Source organism: Orbicella franksi, chromosome 11, assembly GCF_964199315.1.
Source record: "Orbicella franksi chromosome 11, jaOrbFran1.1, whole genome shotgun sequence".
Lineage (NCBI taxonomy): Eukaryota > Metazoa > Cnidaria > Anthozoa > Scleractinia > Merulinidae > Orbicella > Orbicella franksi.
In genome coordinates this window covers 7133918-7157610 of record NC_138155.1, presented here as the reverse complement: position 1 = coordinate 7157610, position 23693 = coordinate 7133918, and the positions used below count along the sequence as shown (strand labels likewise).

The 23693-nt window shown below is 38.8% G+C and overlaps 2 protein-coding genes across 4 annotated transcripts in view; one reads left to right on the top strand and one right to left on the bottom strand.

Annotated features, from left to right (window-relative positions):
- Positions 1-20694, bottom strand: part of LOC145502340 (uncharacterized) — a 29068-nt gene extending 8374 nt beyond the window's left edge. The window contains exons 1-20 of one of the 2 annotated variants that reach the window (XM_081481618.1): positions 20600-20694; positions 19863-19959; positions 14632-15025; positions 13742-14139; positions 13026-13151; positions 12023-12428; positions 10878-11272; positions 10228-10353; positions 9576-9999; positions 8637-9034; positions 8133-8261; positions 7693-7866; positions 7047-7232; positions 6654-6836; positions 6049-6300; positions 5540-5734; positions 5068-5253; positions 4486-4677; positions 1468-1716; positions 1161-1340 (exon numbers count right to left, since the gene is read on the bottom strand). In XM_081481618.1, coding sequence (XP_081337744.1) covers positions 1161-1340; positions 1468-1716; positions 4486-4677; positions 5068-5253; positions 5540-5734; positions 6049-6300; positions 6654-6836; positions 7047-7232; positions 7693-7866; positions 8133-8261; positions 8637-9034; positions 9576-9999; positions 10228-10353; positions 10878-11272; positions 12023-12428; positions 13026-13151; positions 13742-14139; positions 14632-15025; positions 19863-19938 — 4669 coding nt within the window. In that variant the 5' untranslated portion in view covers positions 19939-19959; positions 20600-20694. The remainder of the gene's footprint in view (positions 1-1160; positions 1341-1467; positions 1717-4485; positions 4678-5067; positions 5254-5539; positions 5735-6048; positions 6301-6653; positions 6837-7046; positions 7233-7692; positions 7867-8132; positions 8262-8636; positions 9035-9575; positions 10000-10227; positions 10354-10877; positions 11273-12022; positions 12429-13025; positions 13152-13741; positions 14140-14631; positions 15026-19862; positions 19960-20599) is intronic. The other variant, XM_081481619.1, reaches the window with a different exon arrangement.
- A 2-nt stretch (positions 20695-20696) lies between these two features.
- LOC145502326 (uncharacterized) overlaps positions 20697-23693 on the top strand; it is a 54695-nt gene continuing 51698 nt past the window's right edge. Inside the window, exons 1-2 of one of the 2 annotated variants that reach the window (XM_081481589.1) lie at positions 20697-20849; positions 21246-21343. In XM_081481589.1, coding sequence (XP_081337715.1) covers positions 20801-20849; positions 21246-21343 — 147 coding nt within the window. In that variant the 5' untranslated portion in view covers positions 20697-20800. Of the gene's footprint in view, positions 20850-21075; positions 21148-21245; positions 21344-23693 lie in introns of those variants that run through there. The other variant, XM_081481591.1, reaches the window with a different exon arrangement.

Sequence of the window (23693 nt, the reverse complement as noted above, 5' to 3'; positions counted from 1 at the left end):
ACGAACCATTTTGAAAGATAACTGGGGCTCTTGCTCAAAGCTTTGGAGTAAGAAAAAGTTGCTTTGTTCCTCAATAAAGCTTAATGAGTTGGAGTTCGATAGCTAGCGGTTCGTCTTTCGCTTTCTTTCACTTCCGTGCTTGATAACGGAGCAAGCACGGTCGAGGGTATCTTATTTGTTTAAAAATAAGAGCATTTAAACGCTAAGTGCATTCCTCAAGAGAGAAAACTACTTCATTGTGATTGGCTGAGAGCGGGCCAATTTGTCGTTTATTTTTAATTTGCACTGCATTGCAAATTAACGCGCGGCCTTTTTTAATTTTGTCTGTCATATATTAAATGAGTAATCGTAGGAAGGTTCGAATAATTAAGGATTTACACTACTCCTGATATTTGTAAATTCTCTCAAATTGCACTCCCTTAAAGGCTTGTGCACGCTTGATAGAATTTTCAAATATCAGGCGTAGTGTAAATCTTTAATTGCACTTGCATTCATATTCACCTACGCTTATTAAACCGTAGGGTCTCAGTTTCCAAAAAATCCACTGAAAAAGCCGTGAAAGTTTAAGTAGAATGGATAAAGGGGATAATTATCACGAACAGGTGAACAGAAGAGTTTTAACACAGTATGAATTGGTCAGTCAGCCTTCAAATTAAATTGATTTCACTAAGAGTTGGATGAAAGCTATGTTCGTTCAATAGGTATAACACAATTACCAAGTTCGATTTCTCGTGATATCCAGACTTACCAAGGTCACTATAGATGTTATCAGCCTCAGCCGATAACACTTGCACTTGATTATTCTGGATATAACGGAAAACAACATCCAGTAATTGTTCGAGCGAGTCATTTATCTTTGCATACGTCAACCAGATTCTCATATATAATCGTATCTTTTTGGTACGCTTCGGCGGTATTTCAGATGATGGTTCAGACCATGGTTTAGGCTATCGAGACACTAATCGAGCCTGTTTAGCCGAAGCGCTCCAAAAAGATACAATTAGGTATTATGCATGGGAGAAACAAGTTACTGAATGTCGCGAGCAATCAATTGCAATATAATACTCTCCTACAATGATTTAACAGTGCTACACGAAATTTCAGTTTTGCGTCAAAATATATATATGCAGATCAAAAAGAAGTGAGTAGTAGTCACTTACTGTTACAAAGGGTTGTGTCGCCTGACCATGTTCCATCTGCTCTACACGAGCGCTGTCGAGACCCAGCCATTCGGTATCCTTTATCACAAGAGAAGGAAGCCAGGGAACCAAATAAAAATCCACACGAAAGAGAAGTTATGGCCCCGTGTATTGGTGCTTGAAGAACAGTACAGGACTTTCCTGTGAATAACAGAAGTTCAGTTCTGTCTTTAGAGAGAAACCGAACCATTAATCAAGCTTAATTATAATATTTCTTGGTATTATATTTATTTACCATAGTTTCTTGAAGACAGAAAGATTGACTTACTTGTTACTTGCACAATAAAAGTGCAGTTAGCTCCGTTTCCACTGCTGTCTATCGCGGAATACAGTATGTTGTACAGACCAATACTAAGGTTGACTGGAGGACGAATGTCAGGGTAGCTGACAGACACGTGATCAGAGTTGTCAGTCGCCACTGGTTCATTCCATAGGAGTAAGGCCCTGGACGAGCATTCAGTAGCATAGAACACCATGTTGTTGGGACAGGTGCCATTAAACGAAGGCGGAGAAATATCTGTAAACGACAAAAAAGATTCAACTTTTTAACGGACAAAAATGGTTGAACCAATCAAAGATATAAAGTAGTTGATAACCAGTACCCTAGAAATTATAAGGGAACATGATGGTTAAGTTGGTGACCTCTAACAAGACAGAAATTTATCAGAATGATGATGATGATGATAATGATGATTACAATAATAGTAATAATAATACTTACAATAATACTACTAATAATAATTACATTTTTCTAGGGCGCATTTCTCAACTCAACGCGCCTAAAAATAACTAACTCACTAACTAACCAAGCCGGTGTCTTCACGAGAAACCAGAAACTACAAGGGACCGCATACGATAAACGCTCCCAACGTAGGATCTACAAGAGATCTGATCAGCCATAAAAATGTGTGAAGACAAACAATAGACTGCAAGGCTGATACTACGTGAAAAACGTTTCGAGACACCAACATGACAAGAACCGATAAAGTAGGATCGCAACAGTGGACAGCTGTTTCGCCCTTCTTGGGGCCCGTCAGCACTGTGTTGCGAAGATATGTAACGCCAGCCCAACAGCCAACGCACATAAATTGCAAAATGACCCGTGTACTATATCAAGTGACTATAAAATGTTTAAGCAAGCAACCGGAACGATGATCCTGCTGGTATACGTTGGATCAATAGTGATCTAATCGGCTTTACATATAAAATGAAGAATACAAAAGCAAAAACCGACACAACGTAGGATGATCTTTTTGAAGGTGTACTATATTTGGGCTGGCCAAACCAGCCTTCTTCAGGTACAAGGGAAAATTTTACATTGGTACGTATTTTTATGTAGCCGATATTCACGTAATACCGGAAATACGCAAAAGTAATTGACAGTGTAAATTAAAGAAAAGCATACGGTAAAATAAAATAACATGATAAAAGAACATAATAGAAGAAAACAAATGAAAACAATTAATATGTTTCCTCGCGGATGTTCAGACCATTAGGATCAATTGTTCTGCCTTTTTGAATTAAAAAAGCTTCCCTGGCCTTACGGTAAGGCCAGAGAAGCTTTTTTGAAGTGAAATTTTTAATCGAGGTAACACGGTAGCAAACCTCGGTAAATGGCGGCAAAATCAAAAGTAAGCCAACTTATGTTTGTCGACAGTTGAACGCCTCATCATGGTTAGCTCAGTACCCGACAGAAACCGAGGAAACGTTGCCGCGACATCTTAGCAGCAAGTGTTCACGCGTTCAGCGCGTAAAGAGGAGACAAAGATTCCTCCTAATATAAGTAAGTTTCAGGTCAACGGGCCAAAAAAGCTAAAATAAACTCATGCTTAGGCAAAGAAATCCCGGACTGCTGTTTCCTGTTCATCGCCAAGTGCCGTAAGCGTTTCCTTTTTGTTAGAAGCTCAGTAGCTTAATGGCAGTGTACCGGCAGGCGCAACTAGAAGAAGACCTACCACAAATAAAGAGAAAAAAGTCATAATTGATGTCTATGGAGAAGGAAAACAAATGTTAGAATTTTAGGCGGCCCCAAATAAAAAAGAAGTACTGGTAAACATTTACGTAGCCCGGGCTCCGCGGCAGATGCCGTTTCAGGTTTTTTTTTTTTTTTTTTTTTTTTTTTTTTGCGGGAAGAGGCTCAGCGAGATATCAAAATTTTCTTTCCGGTATTTATCTACAAAGCTTTGCATTTAAGGAGACTTTGGCCCGCCATCATCGCAAACAAATTGACAACGACCTGCGTTCGGCATTGGAGTAAAGTCAGAAATTCTATAATTTTCCGATAATTTCTGTGCCACATTGCAGCACTTGCTTTCCGAGAAACCCTCAAACCGTCTGTTGTATGCGGCCTATTTTATTTAATTAGTTCCGTGTAAACAGCTTCTCTGATAACTGCGGTTTGGCTACGAAACCTCGGTAAGCAATAACCGTAGTAAACCTCTCTCGTGAAAACACGGCAAAAAAACAAAACAAAACAAAACTAACTAACTAATTTAAATAATTAAACAAATTACTCAAACCGCAGCTGGTTAATCAACAGTGCGTAGTGTACTAGTTTAAATGTAACCTGTGTGATTCAGAGAGCTATGTTGGCTACACGCGCGGGCATTTATATGCCCGCGTGGATGGCCATAAAAGCACGTCATCTTCAGCACGCAAGCACTATGACAACGACCACGCGGGTGCTGTCCCTGAGGACCTCCTTAGCTGTTTCAAAGTTCTCAAGAAATGCATGAACAAATTCGATTGTCTTGTCAACGAGATGCTTTACATCAAACAATTACCACCGAGTTTGAAGGTGCAAATGAATTCTATCCGTGCTAAAGCATTTGTGCAGCCACCTCCGCTATGTAAATTAGTTATAACTCTTGAACTCGCATTTGTTAATTTAATTCTCATTTGTACCCTTGATAATGGCGTCATGAGGTCGCCGAAACGTCGGGAGATTATATCGTTTGTTTTTACTTGTCTATGTATAACTTATGAAAGATAACAGTCTAATTAATTTAGTGAAAAAAAAAAATAGATCTGCAGTTTAGTTTAAAAACTTTTGACGGTATTAGCTTTCTTGACGTCTTCTGGAACAGAATTCCATAACTCCGATGCAGCACAAGAAAAAGCTCTAAGACTTCCTCTAAATGATTTGCAAAAAATTCATGGTATTTCAATGTCAAAATATTAAAATATTGAAATATACTGGTAATAAGCAGATGCAGGTAAAAGAAAAGAAAACAAGCAAAAACAAATCATACGTTACTCTACACTAGGGTAAGCTAGCCAACTTTACCTCTGCAATGTGTATCGTTCGACCCAGTCCACTGTCCGTTATTATCACACACTCGTACAGAAATTCCCTCGAGAACGTATCCGGGTCTTTCACAAGTATATCGACATGTCTGGCTATAATTACTGCCAACTTGGCACGAAGGTGGAGAAATGACACCAAACGCTGGAGGAGTGAGTGCGCCGCAATTGATTACTAAAATAAACGAACAACAAAAAAAAAATATGAATTTATGGAAGCGTAAATGTTAAGGTGATGCTTGTATTAGGACTATTCCTGAGATTAAGAACTTTAAACTTGATGTAATGCACTCTTCAATCCTGTACTGTGTAACTGTTTCCGACAGACTTCCATTATTCCACAAAGAAGCAGCTGTTTCTGGTATATTATTCCTTTCCTTTGTCTCTTTGCTTTAGCTAGTGTGAAACAATCAGTCGTAATCGGCAATGGCTTACAGAAAGCTTTAACCATGAAATGGAGAAGGTATGTTCCTACCAATGTGAGTCATTGTGCCTCGTGTGTTTTACAGCTTTTAAAACTAAATTACTAACAGCCGTTGATCGTAAAGGGTTGTATTTTACTAACCTTGACAAGAAGGCATGTCTCCACTCCAAGTCCCATTTTCTAGGCACCGCCTAGTCGGTGAACCAATTAGAGTGTAGCCAATATTGCATGTGAAACTGCAATGAGTGTTATAAGTTTCTGATCCGATATGAGTACAGCCGGTCTTAACTCCATTAGATGGAGAAGGCAGAGAAGGGCATGTTATGGCTACAAATAAACGAAAAGATCAGTTCTTAATTCTGCGAAGAACTTACATCGCATAGACCTCACAAAATGCAAGTTCCTGAGTCCAGCACATCAACCATTGAGCCAAACTTGTGAAATAAAAATTAAACAACCAAATATTACAAGGATACGTACCCTGTTATTTCTCCGTGGTTGATGTCCCAGCTTGATGAATGTCAATATATTTTAACTCTATTGAGCATTATTCAGAGGGTAAAAATAAAATGGATCGTTTGATTCTATGAAGGCTGTCATCTGTATTACTTACCTTGACATATAGGCAGCGGGTTATCCCATGATCCAGGAGGTCTGCTGCCAGGGGCAACACACGTGACTGTTGATGAGCCATTCAAACGATAACCAATCATGCAAGAAAATTTACATTGTACCCCAAAATGACTACCGCAGCTGCTCGTGCGCAGTGGACTTCCTTGGTCTACCATCAGCGATGTACAATTGATAACTGTTGACGTCAACATGATAAGCACGATTGTTGGTTAGCATTTCAATAGGACTGTATTACCCGTCGAAAATAGCAAATTCTTTAGCTTCTACATGTGGGAAAATAATTTATCACTACATCACGAGCAAAATGAAGACGAGACAGCAAGAAATATTAAAAGCAATGTTTTTTGGTGCAGAGATAGAGGGAGATGGTGAGATACAACACCACGTTTTGTATGCTATATCATATAATAATTTGCTATTACAGATGTGCTGATACAAAATTTATAAAAAAAGTAAGTATCTTTAACTTCGTGTATATTCAATTCGCACCTGTTACTTTAACAGTGAAGCTACAAGTTGCTTTGTTCTTTGATTGGTCCTCTGCAGTGTATATGATCACGTGAGTTCCCTGACTGAGTCTTTGTGGCGGTTGGTAATTCGACATTACCGTAGGCATGATTCCTGAATTATCAGTAGCAACCGGTTCCGTCCAGTTTACTTCTGCTGAAAACATGCCACGTTCTGCATATACCAGCAATGGACTTGCTGGGCATTTGAGGCCAAATGTCGGAGGAAGGATATCTGAAATATGGAAGAATGCAATATTAAACAGTCGGTCTAGTACCGCAACAAGTACTTCAATTGATGTAGCGAAGTCCTGAAATAACTTCTAACTGATTACATGTTGTATGTCACGGTAACCTGTCGGGATCTTTTTTGCAAGGCCACACTTTCAGTTGACTCTCGCATAGCTAGCATTATAACGTTTTCGTTTGTTTTTGGTTATTCGGATGAAACCTTCCCAGGATTTCTTTGATGGGGTTCGTTATCAGCAGCTTTTCATATTAAGTTGTACCAAATTGTCAATGATTCAAATGGAAGTTACTCAGTAGTATCTTAGAGGGTGTATGGTGTACTGGGACAGATACTGGTACCTGTACAGTTGATCGCGTTTCCACTCCATTGTCCAGATTGTAAGCACGTCCTAGTAACATTCCCGTAAAGGCTGCCATATCCACCTTGGCAGCCGAAGACACAGTTTGATCCGTACGTATTGCTACAGGACACAGTCAGCAGAATGGCTCTAGCAGGGATGCTCAAAGGCGCACAGGTGACAGCTTTAAGTATAACGCACGAATTTGTTTTAATAATACTAGCAAATAACAAAAACGTGCTATGAATGGTATGCAAGCAAGTAATGACAAGCCTTTGGATCTTTTGAAGAGAAAGAAAAGTTATCGTTCTTAACTAACACATAAAAGCGATTTTGCTAAAAAAAAAATAAAAAAAAGATAATGTAAGCTTAATCTGGTTATAAATATTTTCACCTTGGCAAACGAAATCTTGGCCACTCCAGGTTCCATTTTCAAGACATTTTCTTGATGAAGAGCCGATTGCATTATATCCAGGATGGCAGACAAAGAGGCAGACTGTGTTGTAATACTCCACTGCTGTCCCTGTGCAACTTTGCCGGATGCCATTGGACGGTGCTGGTAAAGGTGGACATGTAACAGCTGCAACCCACAGCAAGAATATTTTGGTCGTTGGTGCTTATTAGCAAGGGTTTAATTGAATAAACGTAGGGCTACGTTGCTTGCACTTAAAGCATGCTTCAATACAATTGTTATGTAAACACTCACGATGCGATATACATGTTCAGGTACCTCTTGTTAATTATCTACTCAGAAAAGATGTAGTCTCTGATATGCGTAGTTTGCCAAGAATCGTCTGACAAACGAATTTTTTCTAGCTTTAAACAAAACTAGTCGGGAGCCGGGATTTGCGTTCTTTCATTTCAACGTAAGAGAGGAATGGCGTAAAAGCAACAACAAAACAAAAAACAAAAGGAAACAAAAAAAAAAAAATCAAAACTTGTCCTGCACATTATCTGGCACATATATCTTGCCCATTTCCATTATCGAGATTTTCTCATTTTTTCCCTATATTTTCATCAAGAGACAATAGCACACTTACCATTACACTGAGTCTGAGTGCCGGTCCATGTCCCATCGCTGTTGCATGTCCGTGTTGTTGACCCATTTAGGATGTATCCTCTGTCACAGGACAAGTGGCAAGTTTTTCCTGGCAAAGTGGAACAAGGCTCTAGACTGCCGTGGATTGGTGCCGAAAGCTGTGGGCAGCGATTCACTATTTTACAAAAGAAAAACATTTGAATCCATACTCCACTTGACAACATTGCGTAGCAAGTATGTACCGGCCCGAGAACATGTACTCAAGGAAAGGGCTTTATAGAGATTTGTGGCATTGTCGACTTTGGGAAAGAACTGTGCGTTAGTCAGGATGTCCTATGGCCTATGAAACTCATCATCCATTCTTGGTTTGAATCTGCTTAATAAAAATGCACATAGGAATATGCGAGCATCATTTGACAGTTCGCCTGGGCCGGGCCTTACCTCCTTCACAACTGAGGGCGTCATCAGGCTTCAGCAGTATTCCTTCCGGACAAACGCATTGATGGCCGTGTGGATTTGGAAGACAGATGTGGCTGCAGTGTCCATTCAGTTGAGAACAGCTGGTGGACCCTATGAGATAACAGAGAGCTACCTTGTTATTTTTCGTCTTGCCTTTGTGTTTAAGTTGGGAACTGGTACGTACACACAACACTCTTTTTTCACCTAGTCATTGAACAAACATTTTAACAAAACATACTTTGTGAACTGCCAATGGGCACCAACTCACTTCGTTCTACCTGTACACTTCAGCGCTTGACCCCCCCCCCCCGCCCCCTCCACCCCCGGGAGAAGTTAATGCTATTGACTGGCTATCTGCTCCTTGTTTCTTAGAGGGTGCCCCCCTCTCCCCCCCCCCTCCCCCTCTGCGCGCGCGCGCTCCCCGCCACAAAGAAAGTTTAAGGACGCCCAGGGAATGTACATTTTATCAAATCGAAGCTGATTTACCGTTAAAGATTTTTGTGTTATCATAAATATGCAATTCCATTGGCCTTCCCATTCCTTGAACCAATACTTCACTGAGAGAGGAGGTCATGTTGTATTTGTGGACACTCTTGTTTTTCCAGTCAGACCAGTACAGAACGTTATCAGTCAGGGCCAGTCCAAACGGATGCAGGTTATCAGAGGAAAAGTCAAGTATGAGCACTCGGTTGTTTCCCTGGAAGTCAACTCTTTCTATTTGATCAAGGCTAGCATCGCACCAATACAGCAGTCTGTTTTCGAAATCCAGGGCTAGTGAATTTACCCACACAAGTCCGGAGCTAACGAGAACTGTCCTTTCGGAACCGTCCATGTTGGCTTGTTCAATCTTTGGCGATGATCCCCAGTCACTCCAGTACATCTTTCTAAATAACAGATTTATCATAATAAAACAGAATACTTGGAATTGTATTTTGATTTTCCCTGGGATTTTAATGAATTTGAAGTGATTTCTGTCTAAACGACTTGCTATCATGATTTTGGTGAAGAAAATTTTCGAAAAGATTGACCTGCTAAAGGTCCAAAAGGCGTAAGACAATAAATAACACAATCGACTATTTAATTAACTTCGTAGGATAAAATATGACATTTTGATCCTGATGACAACTCGAATCTGATTGGTTGGGTAGTCCTTTTTGCAAGCGACCTAACAAACAGCATCATGATATGTGAGTGGAAAACGTTTTTGGGGAGAAACTCTTTGGAGGAAAGATGTTATATAAGTAGTTTCGTCTGTGTTTTATATTCCGGCCTGAAAACACCCGTGTCTATATAGTAAAGTTAAACATACTTATCCCAAATGCTGCAGCTTTTGTACCAGATTACTTAGTGAACTCATTTTAGATGATAGTCACTATAAGATGGACTGAAAAGCAAATCAATTAAAACTCTGCATCTCCGAATTACCTCTCCGCCAGGTTAAGGATTATAGCTCTTGGTTTGTCAATGTTTGAAGTGATAAGGCTCTTCCTAAATGATCCATCTAACCGCGCTACTTCAACTTTACTTGTTCCTGCATCAGTCCAGTAAATATTTCTTCCCTCATAATCCAATGCCAGCCCATCAGGTGTCTCTACATTATTATACGCAATGACTTCCTCCGAAGACCCGTTGGGGAAGGCCCTAGCCACCAGTTTTAAGGTAACGTCTGTCCAATAAATTTTTCCTTCCACTGGATCGAAATCAACTGCCACCGGTCTTGAGATGTTTGTGCTGATTTTGAGCGGAAAGCAAGGGTTTTCCTCTACCGGGAGAGGAACCTTGTAAATTTCTCCAGAATCGGCTTCAGCAAAGATCATAAATTTTTCAGAGCTTCTCTTATAAAACAAACCTTGGCATTAATGGGGAAAAAATAAAGCAAAAATTGTGATCAGTAAAGAAATCATTGAATGTCTGTCGCAACAAACAGTCTAGAATGTTTCAGAGTGTGTCCATAGGAAAACCAAGGAGAAAAAGCTAGGTGGTGATATAGCTCGAATCATCGATTTCACTTAAACTAGTGAGTGAATGAGCTTGGTAAAAAAAAGTGACTAATTGCGGAATACTTAAGTACCCTCACCATAATCACAGTTTTTACCATCCGGCTTGAGTGCAATACCCGTTGGACATGCGCACTGATATCCTCCTGGTTTCAGAAGACACAAATCGCTGCATAAACCATTCCCTTGAGAACAAACATGAGGTCCTACCGACAAAGAAATAAAGCATTGCAATAGTCAACGCTCGATATCTCAGTCTTCTAACAAGACTTTAAGGCCCCTAGGGAAAGAAAAATCGTTTAAATCCCTTTTCCCGGAGGGGAACCGGATGCAAAGAAGAAGTGGACAAATTTAGCGTTTTGTCTTGCGAGCCTCGGAATTTCGTTAGAATTGTGATGTATTTGACGCTGATCGAGTACAGTTTGCGTCTCTGAACGCAAAGAAGAATGTTAGACAAAGATCCGTGATATTAGAAATATTCAGAAACGTACCATCTGTGCAATAAGCATTATCCCAGAAAAAAGAAACAAATGGATCTTTGGATCCTTTGCATTTTGTTATTTTAAAGTTTCTAGCTTTTCCCATCTCAGGTAACTATGGAAAGCTGAAAACCGTTCCACAATGAGCATAACAGTTCTTAAACAGCATTAACAAAAATAAAATAATTACTTTAGGTTCATATACCATGTACTGTTAATAGTTTAAAGAGAAAGAAATGTGGATGTTTTACCCGAAAATATTAAGGAAGGATCAAACACGTGAATGTCCATGGGCATTTGCAGGCCAGTTATTATCACATCCTGATTTCCGCTAGTTAGATTGAATCTTGAAACGCTCGTTTTATTCCAATCGGTCCAGTATAACATGTTATTGTACACTACTAGGCCAAAAGGATGGATGTTGTTCCCAGATGACAGTATAAGCTGTCGATTTCCTCCAGTAAGGTCTGATGTCTCAATTTTGTCTAGTTTGGCATCGGCCCAAAAGAGACGGTTTGTCGTTTGGTCGATAGTAAGTCCATTTGGCCAGACAAGGTTTCTAGTTACAATGGCTCGTCTCGCTGAACCATCCATCTCCGCCTGCTCGATCTTTGGACTGGCGCCCCAGTCTGTCCAGTACATCGTGCTGAAAGCGTCAAAGAACACGGAAACATTTTGTGATTGAACTCGGAATAAGGTAAGAACACAAGGGGCTCGCAGCAGTGCAAAATTTAGTACATCCATCGATGTCCGTGTCGAATGAATGCCTAAGTATGAAACGTTTTTCCTCCTTGGACAAATTATCGATCGGCTGATGGCTGATTATAAATATTTAAGTAGTGGTATCATTCAATTAGGATGGGAAAAAAATATATATGCATTAATATACCGTAGATTACATTTTCCTTGGGTAAACCAAAAATTACAACATTTCACTTTATTCCGCCTGGGGGTGGCTACGAGGTGAAACTATGTCGATAAATATATATATATACCGCCATTCAATGCACAGTGGAACTTCGATATAACGAAGGGCAAAGGGACTGGCGAATGATGTTCGCTAGGACGAGGTTTCGTTATATCAGGGTACGTTCGTTTGCATACATTTTACTATTACTGGATCGAAGAACAACATTCGTTATACCGAGGACCTCGTTAAATATATAGAGGTTCGCTAAATCGAGGTTCCACTGTAGTAACCAATTTCGCTTCAAATATATAGTAGAATATTTGCAACATTATGCATGATCAAATGCTATAAGCTGTGTTATCTTGAAAACAATGCCGGGACCTATATTTATCGTATGTTATGCCGGCAGATTTCACCTCAAGGAAAGAGCAATGCTAAGTGAGTTATTTTACGACCTTCCAATTTTTCGGCATCCGATTCACTTACCCATTTCTCTCATCCAGGATTATGGCTCTTGGTTCATCAAGTCCATCTTTGATGAGCAGTTTCCTGCTTGTCCCATCAAACCGAGCCACTTCAATCCTATTGGTCCCTCTATCAGTCCAGTAAATATTTCGTGCCACGTGGTCAATGGCTAAGCCCTCGGGACTCTCCACGTTACAGCGAAACAAAATTTTCACAGCAGTTGCATTGAAAAATGCGCTAATTATGAGACCTTGTGCAATGTCTGACCAGTACACACGTTCTTCAACTGGGTCAAAGTCCAAAGCAATTGGGCGTTGATTTCCAAGATGACGAAACAAAGTTTGTACCACAAAGTAGTTAACATCCAGTGAAATAATGTTCGTCGATTTGGCGTCGGCGTCAGCAAAAATTATAAACTTCTTCACTTCTACGATAAGAATTACAAGAACTGTATGACAACACATTTCTTGATTTGACGATTTGACTTTTTTCTCTCGGTGATGTAGAAATACTTATTGTACAGCTCCTTACAGGGTTACAAACTGTAATGCATTCTTCACCTTTTTGTCAAAGGAGTCATCAGAGCAGGCTATTTTTTGGATCTCACGAGAAGGAAGTAGAGATAATGGTTTTGAGGTGACCTTCAACAAAGATATCTTAAAATCTCCACTCAGCGTGTAGACGACAACGTGAATAAACGTCTGGTTGAAAAAAAAAAGTACGAACTAGGTTTGTCACACGGGTATATTTAAAGATAAGTCGGGAGTTTCTTTTCTGTATATGTATAGATAGATAGATAGATAGATAGATAGATAGATAGATAGATAGATTTATATATATAAAGCCGACCTTGTTCCCTGCTTGGCAATAAGAAACAATCGTTTCCATTTAAACTGTATTAATTTGTGAATTGCGGTTTAATTTGCGGTGTTATCTCGGTTGAGACTTGCTATCATGGAGCAAAATCATTAACTGTATTCTACTTCGTCATACGCGATGCTTCCACTTTTTTAAGTAGACTTACTGTCTTCGCAGGTCCTGTTATCTTGCTTTACTGTCAAACCAGTGGGACAAACGCATTCGTAACCAGATTGTGTTGCGACACAAAAATGGCTGCATCCACCATTATTAACAGCACAAGCACTTGAGGCTTCAAAGAGACACAATGTAAAACAAAGTTTGTCACATAGTGTACGTAAACGAGCATAATGGCGCACAGTGATACCGGCTTGCTCATGGCTTGAGCACGAGTGAACTTAGTGAGCACAATAGTATACATGGTACAATGACATTATTGGGCACGAAAGTGGATTAAGAACTAGATGCAAGCACATCAACTGACGAAATCGGTGATAAACCAAAGCAGACCAAACACTGCACCACCAAACCAGAACCACCGGCGCCAGTGCTTTGCATGCACCTTCAATCAATCAATGTATGAATCAATCAATCAATCAATCAATCAATCAATTAGTCAACCAATCAATCAGCCGATCGATCAATGAAATAATCAATCAATCAATCAAACAGCCAATCGATCGATCAATCAATCAATCAAACAGCAGATTAATCAATCAATCAATTAATCAGTCAAACATTCATTCAAAACATCAATCATTCGACCCGATCAACGAATCAGTGAATTAGTCAGTCACCCAGACAGTCAGTCAGTCAGGCAGTTTTTCAATCCCTGTAAAATAAACGAGCTCTGTTCATGACATGAAATTTCCCTTTTAATACCTGCTGGTTGTCGCGAGCTGTCGTACGGTACGATGCCCATAGGACGCCCACCATTGATGCTATAACTTCGAAGCACTTTCCCAGTTGAGGCGTCCAGTTGGTGAAACTCGTCTTTCGTTTTCCAATCCGTGAAAAATAAAAAAGGGGGAATCAGTGCAACTGCAAACGGATGTAAGCCACTCTGTTGGAAAAGTAATTTTCTGTCGTTGCCATTGTAATCGACCGATTCGACCTTGTCCGTTTTTGCGTCCACCCAAAATATTCGTTTGTTTCCTTTATCGAGGTCAATACCATTAGGCCAGAAAAGATCTGTTGTTACAATGACGAGCCTTTGATTTCCAGTTAGTGAAGCTCTTTCAATCTTAGGGTTAGCTCCCCAGTCAGTCCAGATCATTAACCTCAGTGAAAGAAAGAATGAATCAATCAATCAATCAATCAATCAATCAATCAGTCAGTCAATCAGCATGTCATAACTTAGACCACCAATTGTCCCAATTAATACGAAAACAGCGAAAGAACACAAATTTCACTCCATACTCCAATATGCCCAGAGAAGCTGAAAGTAAACTTGCATCAATAATGATTTCTCCTACACATCGAATTGGTTATTACTCATGGAAGAGAGGAAGCATAAAACATAGATAATTCAGGTAAAGCAAGGTGTTGTAATTTTTCTTATCTGAATTCAGTCATTAACCATATCTTTTTATAACCCTATTATATCTGAGGTTACGGAAATCACGCCCTTGTATAAATTTAGGATGTTCTAATTACCTATTCGTACTGTTTGGATAAGCGCAGTGATATAAGTTTGTTAGCTCGAGAAAATTCCTAGGTTCTTTAACCAGAAATAAATTCTAAAAAGACATATTACTAACAATAGTGCATACCCATTATCGAGATCCAGAGCTATTGCTCTGGGTTTCTCCAGTTGTGAGGAAACAAGGCTGCGTTGGTTATTACCGTTAAGGTCTGATATCGATATTCTATCATTTGTCATATCAGTCCAGTACAGCTGTGCTGTCCTCCAATCCACCGCCAATCCATCACAAACTCCAATGCCAGTAATAATTGTCGTCGTGCTTGGTACGTCAATGCGGAAGCGTTTGATGTTTTTCTCTGTTACGTCACTCCAGAATATGTAGCCCAAACTGAAATGAACGTCTATGGCAACAGCTCTTGTTAAACCCGAAATAATGGAGTGAACAGCTGTAGTGCTATAGTCGATGGAAACAATATCCGAAGTATTTGACACCAGCAAACACGGAGGGCTGCATATAGTGGCTAGGAGCGAAAAGCGAAAAAAAAGTAACTTTACTTTCAAGATAATGCTGGCATTATTAAATGCTCTTATTAGATGAGCGAAGTAATGCCTTTGTAATAAGTCGACGGCGTCTTACCAGTGCATAGACGCCGAATGTTCTCCTTCCAACAACAACAGCACCGTCAACAACAACAACAACGACAACAACAACGAATGAAGAAGCATTAAAAAGGCACCACGACGCCACAATCAGCTGTCGTTTGAAGCCAAATACCCCACTAATTTGTGAGAAAGGCTAGCTTTGAATGTTGCTGGAATGAAACTGCCGACAGTTTGGCTTGGCTTATTATCTTATCCAAGCATAACCGAGCAGCGAGTTGTAACGGGAAAAGTCATTCCAATTACAATGTTTTAAAAAGAAGTATCCTCCTGCTGATTTAACTGATTTAACTGATGGTTTACAGCTATTACTTCAGCTCTCCATAGTTCATCATCATCACCCTTTACCAAAATCATATCGCCGATCTGAGGACAAACAGGGAACTAAAATGTGGCGCGCCAAAAATGTGGGTTAATAAATAATGCTCAGTTTTGGAAAATGTGGCGGATTTCGCAGTTGAAGTACTCTGGGTAACGTCAAATCCAAAGTTACTTGGATAATTACATATCTAATTATGTTACTTTAGAAACTATTTATTCACAAAAAGGAAAATTATGGAAGGCTTGAAGACCAAAATTAATCAGGATAATTCTAATACCATGATTAGTTGAATAAAATTAGCTGAATAAAAGTTCCAATTTATTGAAATTTCAGCAGTTAAAAGTGAAAATGGGTAACCATATATGGGAATCCATGTTTTGTTTTTTAGGTCTTGTGGATTTTTTACAATCCACAGGTCTGTAGAAAACTTTGCAGTTTTTCCCCTGAAACTGAAGAAAGTAAACATATTTAGGATTCTTATACCTTCGTAATGTCGATGATTGGAACTGAAGTAATATTTTCATTATATGTTTAAAGGTACAGCGATAATAATTTTTGGTCACGCGTGGCGTGATTTTCTGATTTTTATAAGCGATTTAATTTGGACTAATTTTTGATGGATGTTTACTCATTTGCCAAAGCTAAACTTTACACTAATGAAAGAATTAACCTTTTATAATTAGAATCTAGAATCTTTTAAAATTTCGAGGTATGGCACATGGTCAAAAGACATTTCTTTTTACCCCACCGACTAACTCATAACGCCAAAGAACACTCTGGTTTTGTTCACCTCGAAATAATTAAATTTATCGGATATTTTTGAAATTGTGCTTTATGGTTAAGTGAAAATGAGTTCTGCAATAAGTTAGACATATCACAACTTTTCTGCGCTCGGTAGTTCCGACGTGCAAATCGAATGAAAATGGTCGCTTTTCACTGGCCAAGTTGGGAGTCGCGAAATTTAGGCCGCAGGTCAAATCGAAAACGTTGATTTTCTCGGAAAGACAAAAAATATTTCAAGGAGAACAAAACACTGCCCGTTTGCATTCATCCTGGACCCTGGCAAGATGTAAAAGAGATGCAAAGTTGACTTATTTTTAGCCCTGCCGAAATTTTGTTCGACTTTTGTGAAGACATTTGCTTTTAAACAGCGCTGCTTGGAAAAGAACTTGCGGTGTTCATTATCGTTTTGAAAAGGAATAAAAATCCGTTTTTTTTTAATCAACACAGGAAATGTCAATCAAGTTGAGTGCCCCTCATGCACAGCCATAATTCAGCAACGTGTGTGTAATATTCATCTGTGTAAACAGATTCTCGTTCCGAGAAACATTATTGGAATGATTGCAGTTTACCGTCCAAAAAACAATTTCAAGGAAAAAACACTGCAGGTTCGCTTTCTTGTTAGAGCTTAGCTTTATGTGAAAAGTAGCTAAGTTGGCTTTATTAGCCTTGTGGAAATTTTTCGCGGAAAGGTAATTAAGAAAATCCGCTTTTTAATCAACACAGGTAATGTCAATCAAGTTGAGTGCTCTTTTAATATGTTCGCCCAAGCTGAATGAATAGAAGTTTGAGCGCGACAGGAAAAAAAAAATGCTGTTAAAGTGCTATTAAGTTTGCTGTCGCTTTCTTGGCACTCGTATGGTATCCTGGTTGCTGCGTTTTATTTTCCAAATTCGCTTCTTGGGACTATGTACCGACAGGACCAACTACCGTTCAATTTTGACACTAACGACTCTCTTTTAGGTTCGGATTTAGCAGTCCTTCCCTACATTCGGGTCAGAGAGCAAAAGCATATTGTTTCGGGGATGCGTCCTGACTAAAGTAAATATTGTTCGATATACAGAGAGCAGAAAAAGGATAAATGAATATGTTATCATCAAAGCAGACGAATATACTGCCTATCCGTGTAATTTAGTAGTTGTTTATATAAGTAAAGTAAAGTAAAGCCGTAGTTCGTAAGTGTGATCGTCCGGGTGAGTGTAGCTCTGAAAAGAACTGTTGTTGGTGACCGACGTTTCGACAACTTGAGCGGAAGTCATCATCAGAGTCAAGTGAATAGTGTTTGTCAGTCGATTATGCTATAACTTTAGTCCGTTGGACGTGATCGGTCAGTTTAGCCATGATGGTATTAGCTGAAAGACTCGTGTAAAGTTTGTCATCAGTCATTGGTCGGTTTCGATCCGTCTATTGTTAGTCAAATTGGTCGGTTTTTGGTCCGTCCTTTGTTAGTCAAATCATTCGGTCCGTTAGAAGTCCGTTTTGTCAGTTTCGTTTCCATCGTGGATAAGTCGTTTGTAAGGCGCCGGTAGTTGCTGACATCTGTGAAGAGGCGTTTTTTCTAGATTAGTGTACCAGCTTTCCAGAATCACTCGTTGAAAACAGTATAGTACATATAGTACTAAAGGTTAAGCACTGAGCGGAGTCCCAGTCAATGTTACGTTGTGGTTTGTCAGCTGATGATGTATAGCAATATGATTTAACCAAAATTAAGATAAAAACGTTCGCTGGCTAAAAAAAATTCATAAAGGAACATGAGCTTTCGACTGTCAATCTACAGCCTTCGACGGATAAAAAATGGAATGCAAAATGATAAAAATATGTGCAAAAAAAGACGAGATAAAAGCAACAAGAACAAAAGCAAAGTAAAAATGTGTAAATTAGGTGACTAATGTTTAAAAAGAACACCATACTGGTTTGGAATCGGCTTAGAATTATTATCAGCATGCCTGGTAGCAGAGGTGTGCCAAGCCTCCAAAGTTTTTCTAATACGAAAAGAGCCTTTGTCGATGACACTAGAATTATCAAAATCTATGCGATGGTCGAATGACCACGCATGTTTCGCAATGTTTGATCCATTAGCACATGTGTTGACATTCCTGACATGTTCTTTCTTACGAGTTTCAAAACACCGGCCGGTTTCTCCTAAATAATAACAATCACAATCGGCACAGGGTATTTTATAAATCACGTTCGGATGATGTTCAATAGATGGTCTGAACTTGGGAGAAGGAAATTCTTGTTGTAAAGTCTTGAAGGGCTTATTTACAACTTGAATGTCGTGCCTTCGAAGAATTCTCGTTAGTGGCTGCGTGACTCCATTGATGAACGAAAGGACAGCAAAACTGTTAGGATTCTCTTGAGGCGCAGCCCATTTACTAAACATGCAAACCAATTCTTCAGGTGTGGGGATGAAATTTTTTAGCCAGCGAACGTTTTTATTTCTCGTTTGATTATGTCTCATCCTGACTGCGCTTCAATCTTTAATAGCAATATGATTGTTGGCATCATCATTTCTCGTGGCTCGGTTGTGTTCAGTCAGTCTCGTGTTAAGGTTTCTGCCAGCCTTACCAATGTAGGAAGTCTGGCTTGATAACATGTCAGGTTTTGCTATGTCTGAGAACAAGGCAGCTCGGTCAATAATCTATTTCTGTTTGTTATGAACAATGGCCCTCAGTTAATACGAGATCTCATTACTGAAACGGGGTCAGCTCTGCATGGATAGGTCAGACACTCATCACGTCCCATACCGTGATATTTATCAGTATACACACTAAGTTTGCAAGACATATTTAAAGTAAGGCATAAAGACTTGTTTTCACTAGCGCATAAGCTTAAGCATAAGCAGCATTCGGCGTGGCTTTTGGAAATAAATGCATAATAATTGTACCATCAGACGTTAATAGATGGTATTTCGCGTTACTGCAAACAATGGAAAACCCAATGAATACTTACAGGTAGCATGGCAACCCAAAAATGTTTAAAGTACACTGTCAATGATGTTTAAACATCCGCTTGGCACTCGCCTGGCATGTCGTTGCTGACTTTTTATATTTTCATAATTTGCTTCTTTGCACTATTTACCCGGACGGGACCAACAACCGTGAAACTTCGAAAGGAGAGTCTCTCTTTTAGTTTCGGATTTAGCACTCCTTTTAATAATCATATCGCATATATTTCCGTGGATCGCTACTTTCCGGTAGCAAAAGCATGTTATTTAGGGCAAGCGTCCCAAATAAAATAAAATATGTCGATATACTGAGAGCAGACAATGACATATGTATATGTTAAAATATATTTTAGGATGATCCTTCTAGTGCAGCTTCTTGTATTTGTTTATAATATATATATTTCCGCATTGTTTCTCCTAAGAGGCAAAGCTGTGTTTGAGAACGCTACTTTACAAACATCGTTACTTTCGGGGAGTCGCTACTTGCGCCATTTGCTAGCGAACGTGAAGTTTTATGACTTATTATGGAGGGTGAAGAAAAAGAATACGATACAAAACAAAAAGCAAGAATCGCAAATCGTCGAGTTTAACAGACTCGACCAGTCGATTGGAAATGTTGATAACATTCCAGGTTTTTAAACATTCGTACCTCTATTGACTTGTGCACTTTTCTTGTGAATCAACGTCAAAATGAACAGCGTACAAAGGTGCCAGATGACCTTCATGGTCTTGTTAAAAAATAGTCCCTAAGCAAGAGTGTAATTAAAACATCAACAAACAAGTAGAGCAATAAGCGAAATGGAGAACATTTTACATTAATGATCTGTTCGCAAATAAAATATAAATCGCGCCAAAACAAGCAGCACATGAAGCTATTTGCTGAAAAACTTAACGAAAAAGATTAATTTGGGTATACGATCACGAATGGCAACCTTCGTGTTCACTCAAAGAATCGTGCAGGTATGCATGGCTGCCTTCCAAATCTGTCACGTGACATCCACAAGCCGATGACACAGTGGAGACAGAGATGTTGGGAAAAAAAGGAAAACTGCTGTCGAAAGCAGCTGAGAAAATTACATTTACAAATCCCCATTGAAGGATATAGTAGTTTGAGATAGATCTTGTACGGGCACGCGAATAACTTTGGGTGACTGGAGTTTTTTTGCATAACAATCGCTTTGGATTTAATCTAACGCTTCTATCACTGAAAACGTGGCGGGCCTTTGTGGATGTCATCTTTATCTTCCAGAAAATTCAAAGGGAAAGCCGAAATAAAGAACGTAGAAGACAGTTCAAAAAAAAAAGCAATAAAAGAGCAAAACCCGGACTATAACCTGGTAAAAAAACACTCATTGTAAATTACTATTTCACTTTAGTTGCACTTACGTTCTCCTAATATTATGTCTCAGAACGGGACAAGTCGGCAAAAGATTTGTTTTACGGCGCCGGTTTCTGCTCACTATGAACAATAGTTTTTAGTTAATCCATATGATTGCGCTGAAACGAGGTCAGCTCTGCACGGACAGATCAGGAAATATTTAATGCGTGATATGATCGATGTTTACACAATAAATAAGTTCCCGCGACATGTCTAAGGCGCGCAAACGCTTGTTTTCAGTAGCGCACAAGAGAAATAGTAAGCAACATTCCCTAATATTTGTGCAATTTCCCTGCCTTCTTTCAAACTTGAACTTGTGAATTCTCCACCCTTTACGATACCTCCAGCCTGAAAAGGGTACCCCTGTGGGTGTAAACCCTTAACCGTGTAGTCCATTATAGGAAATACCGCACCGGATTATATGTCAATAACGCCTTGCCCATTCAGGACTAACCCCGTTTCAGCAATGCGCTAAATTAAGTAACTGACCAACCACTATCCGTAGAACAGATTATTCACTGTGTTCTCCTGATCCGAGGCACGATACCAAAAGAAGGTCAATGAAACTTGACCAGTATAGCATTTAACAATGGTAGTTTTAAATCATATTGACGTTTGGTTTCGCTTTGTTTTCTTTTGTTTTCTTTTCTTTAGGTCTTCGTGTTTTCAGTTGTTATCCAAGTGAAAGTTATTCCGTCTGCACAAGGAGAGAATTCTTTAGTCGGAGCTGCTCGGTATTGCTTTCATTCAAGGTAAGAGTTAGGTAAGAATATTTCCTTCGAATCTTCATGGGGTGCTAAGAACTTAAGCGAGTGCTCTTATGGGAAGTTAGGAATTGTTTGAAAGAGAAATAGTTTGCAAGCACGTTCATCCAAATTCGTGCAGCCTTGATTCCTGTTCTTAGAACAGGCTTGTTTGCTGCTAAAATACAAAAGCAAAGATAGGCGTTAATAGATGGTACTTCGCGTTACTGTAAACAAATTAAAATAAATTTCTTTTAGGTGTTTAATTAGGTTGCTCTTTATTAGTTCCCATTGGGATAATCAGGCCTTTATACACCACTCCTTGCGAATATTACGCCATTTGACGCCGACCAGTTTACCTGAGGCTGTTTTTCCGTTATTGTGGCTTTCTAAAACTCCCTAATATCTTGGCCTGTCGTCTAGCATATTGTTCCTGACTTTTGTATCTTCTAAGTCCGATTTTTGGCACTATTTACCTGGATGGGACCAACTTCCGTAAATTTTGGAAAGAAACGTCTTTCTTTTAGTTTCGAATTTAGCAGCCCTAGAATCCTATCGCCGGCATATTTCCGGGCATCGCTACTTTCGCTTAGCAACAGGATGTTATTTAGGGGTTGCGTCCCAAATGAAATAAAAATATTTTTACAATAACTGTCTTATTCACTGGAAAAGTTGAAAATTTACAGAGTATGTAAATAACATGTAATTAACATGTAATTAACATGTAAATAATCAAAAAGAGACTGTAAAGATTAATTTACATGATTTTTCCCCTTTTACATGTTTTGGAGGTTTCATGTAAAAAACATGTAAATATTTCAAGTGAAACATGTAAATGATGAAGAAAACACTGTAAATGTTTCAAAGCAAAGGGCTAAGATCATGTAAATAACATGTAAACTGTGCCTGCAAATACTGTAAATAGCCTGTAAATTTCTTGCGATTCAACCTGGAAACTCGTAAATAACATGTAAATTTAATACAGGGAGGCTGCCATAATACTGTAAATAACATGTAAATAAAAAGGGGAGGCTGTAAACAACATGTAAATAAAAAAAGGGAGGCTGTAAATAACATGGAAAATGAAAACAGGAGCCTGTAAATAACATGTAAATCGAAAAAGGGAGCCTGTAAATAACGTGTAAATCGAAAAAGGGAGTCTGTAAATAACATGGAAATCAAAAAAGGAGCCCATAAAGAACATGTAAATCGAAACAGGGACCCTGTAAATAACATGTAAATGGAAAAAGGGAGCCTGGAAATAACATGTAAATGGAAAAAGGGAGCCTGTAAATAACATGTAAATCGAAAAAGGGAGCCTGTAAATAACATGTAAATCGAAAAAGGGAGCCTGTAAATAACATGTAAATCGAAACAGGGAGCCTGTAAATAACATGTAAATGGAAAAAGAGAGCCTGTAAATAACACGGAAATCGAAAAAGGGAGCCTGTAAATAACATGTAAATCGAAAAAGGGAGCCTGTAAATAACTTGCAAATTGAAAAAGGGAGCCTGTAAATAGCATGTAAATGGAAAAAGAGAGCCTGTAAATAACATGGAAATCGAAAAAGGGAACCTGCAAATAACATGGAAATTGAAAAGGGGAGCCTGTAAATAACCTGTAAATTGAAAAAGAGAACCTGCAAATAACATGTAAATCGAAAAAGGGAGCCTGTAAATAACCTGGAAATTGAAAAAGGGAGCCTGTAAATAACCTGGAAATTGAAAAAGGGAGCCTGCAAATAACCTGTAAATTTAAAAAGAGAGCCTGTAAATAACATGTAAATCAAAAAAGGGAGCCTGGAAATAACCTGGAAATGTAAAAAGGGAGCCTGGAAATAACATGTAAATCGAAAAAGGGAGGCAGAAACCCTGTACGATAAATAACTTGTAAATAATTACTTGAAGAAAAATGCATGGAATGTACTGTTTTATTGTAATCAAATCTGTTGACCTTAATTATAATAGTAGAAAACATGCAAATTTATACAGAATCAGAAATTTATTGCAATCACAACAAACTCAGTAAAATTCAAATAGTTTTTATATGCCACGAATAAGGTTTACAATGTACACATTGCAACAAATAAAACATGTTTTCTTTTCTTTCTATCCATAACAAGACGACTTAAATGTAATTTTGTGCATGGCCAAAATATTTTAAAATACCATGACTGAGCTCCTTTAACCAAATTCAAGCACTGTTCAAGAAGACTACTAAAATTCAAGACCTTTTCAAGATTGTGCAAAACCATGTCATATTCAACTCTATTTAATTCATAGATAGTAAAATGATTAAGAACTATACTGTTGTCAGTTACAACGAGTGAAAATTTTGCAATTTAGGCGTATTACTAAAT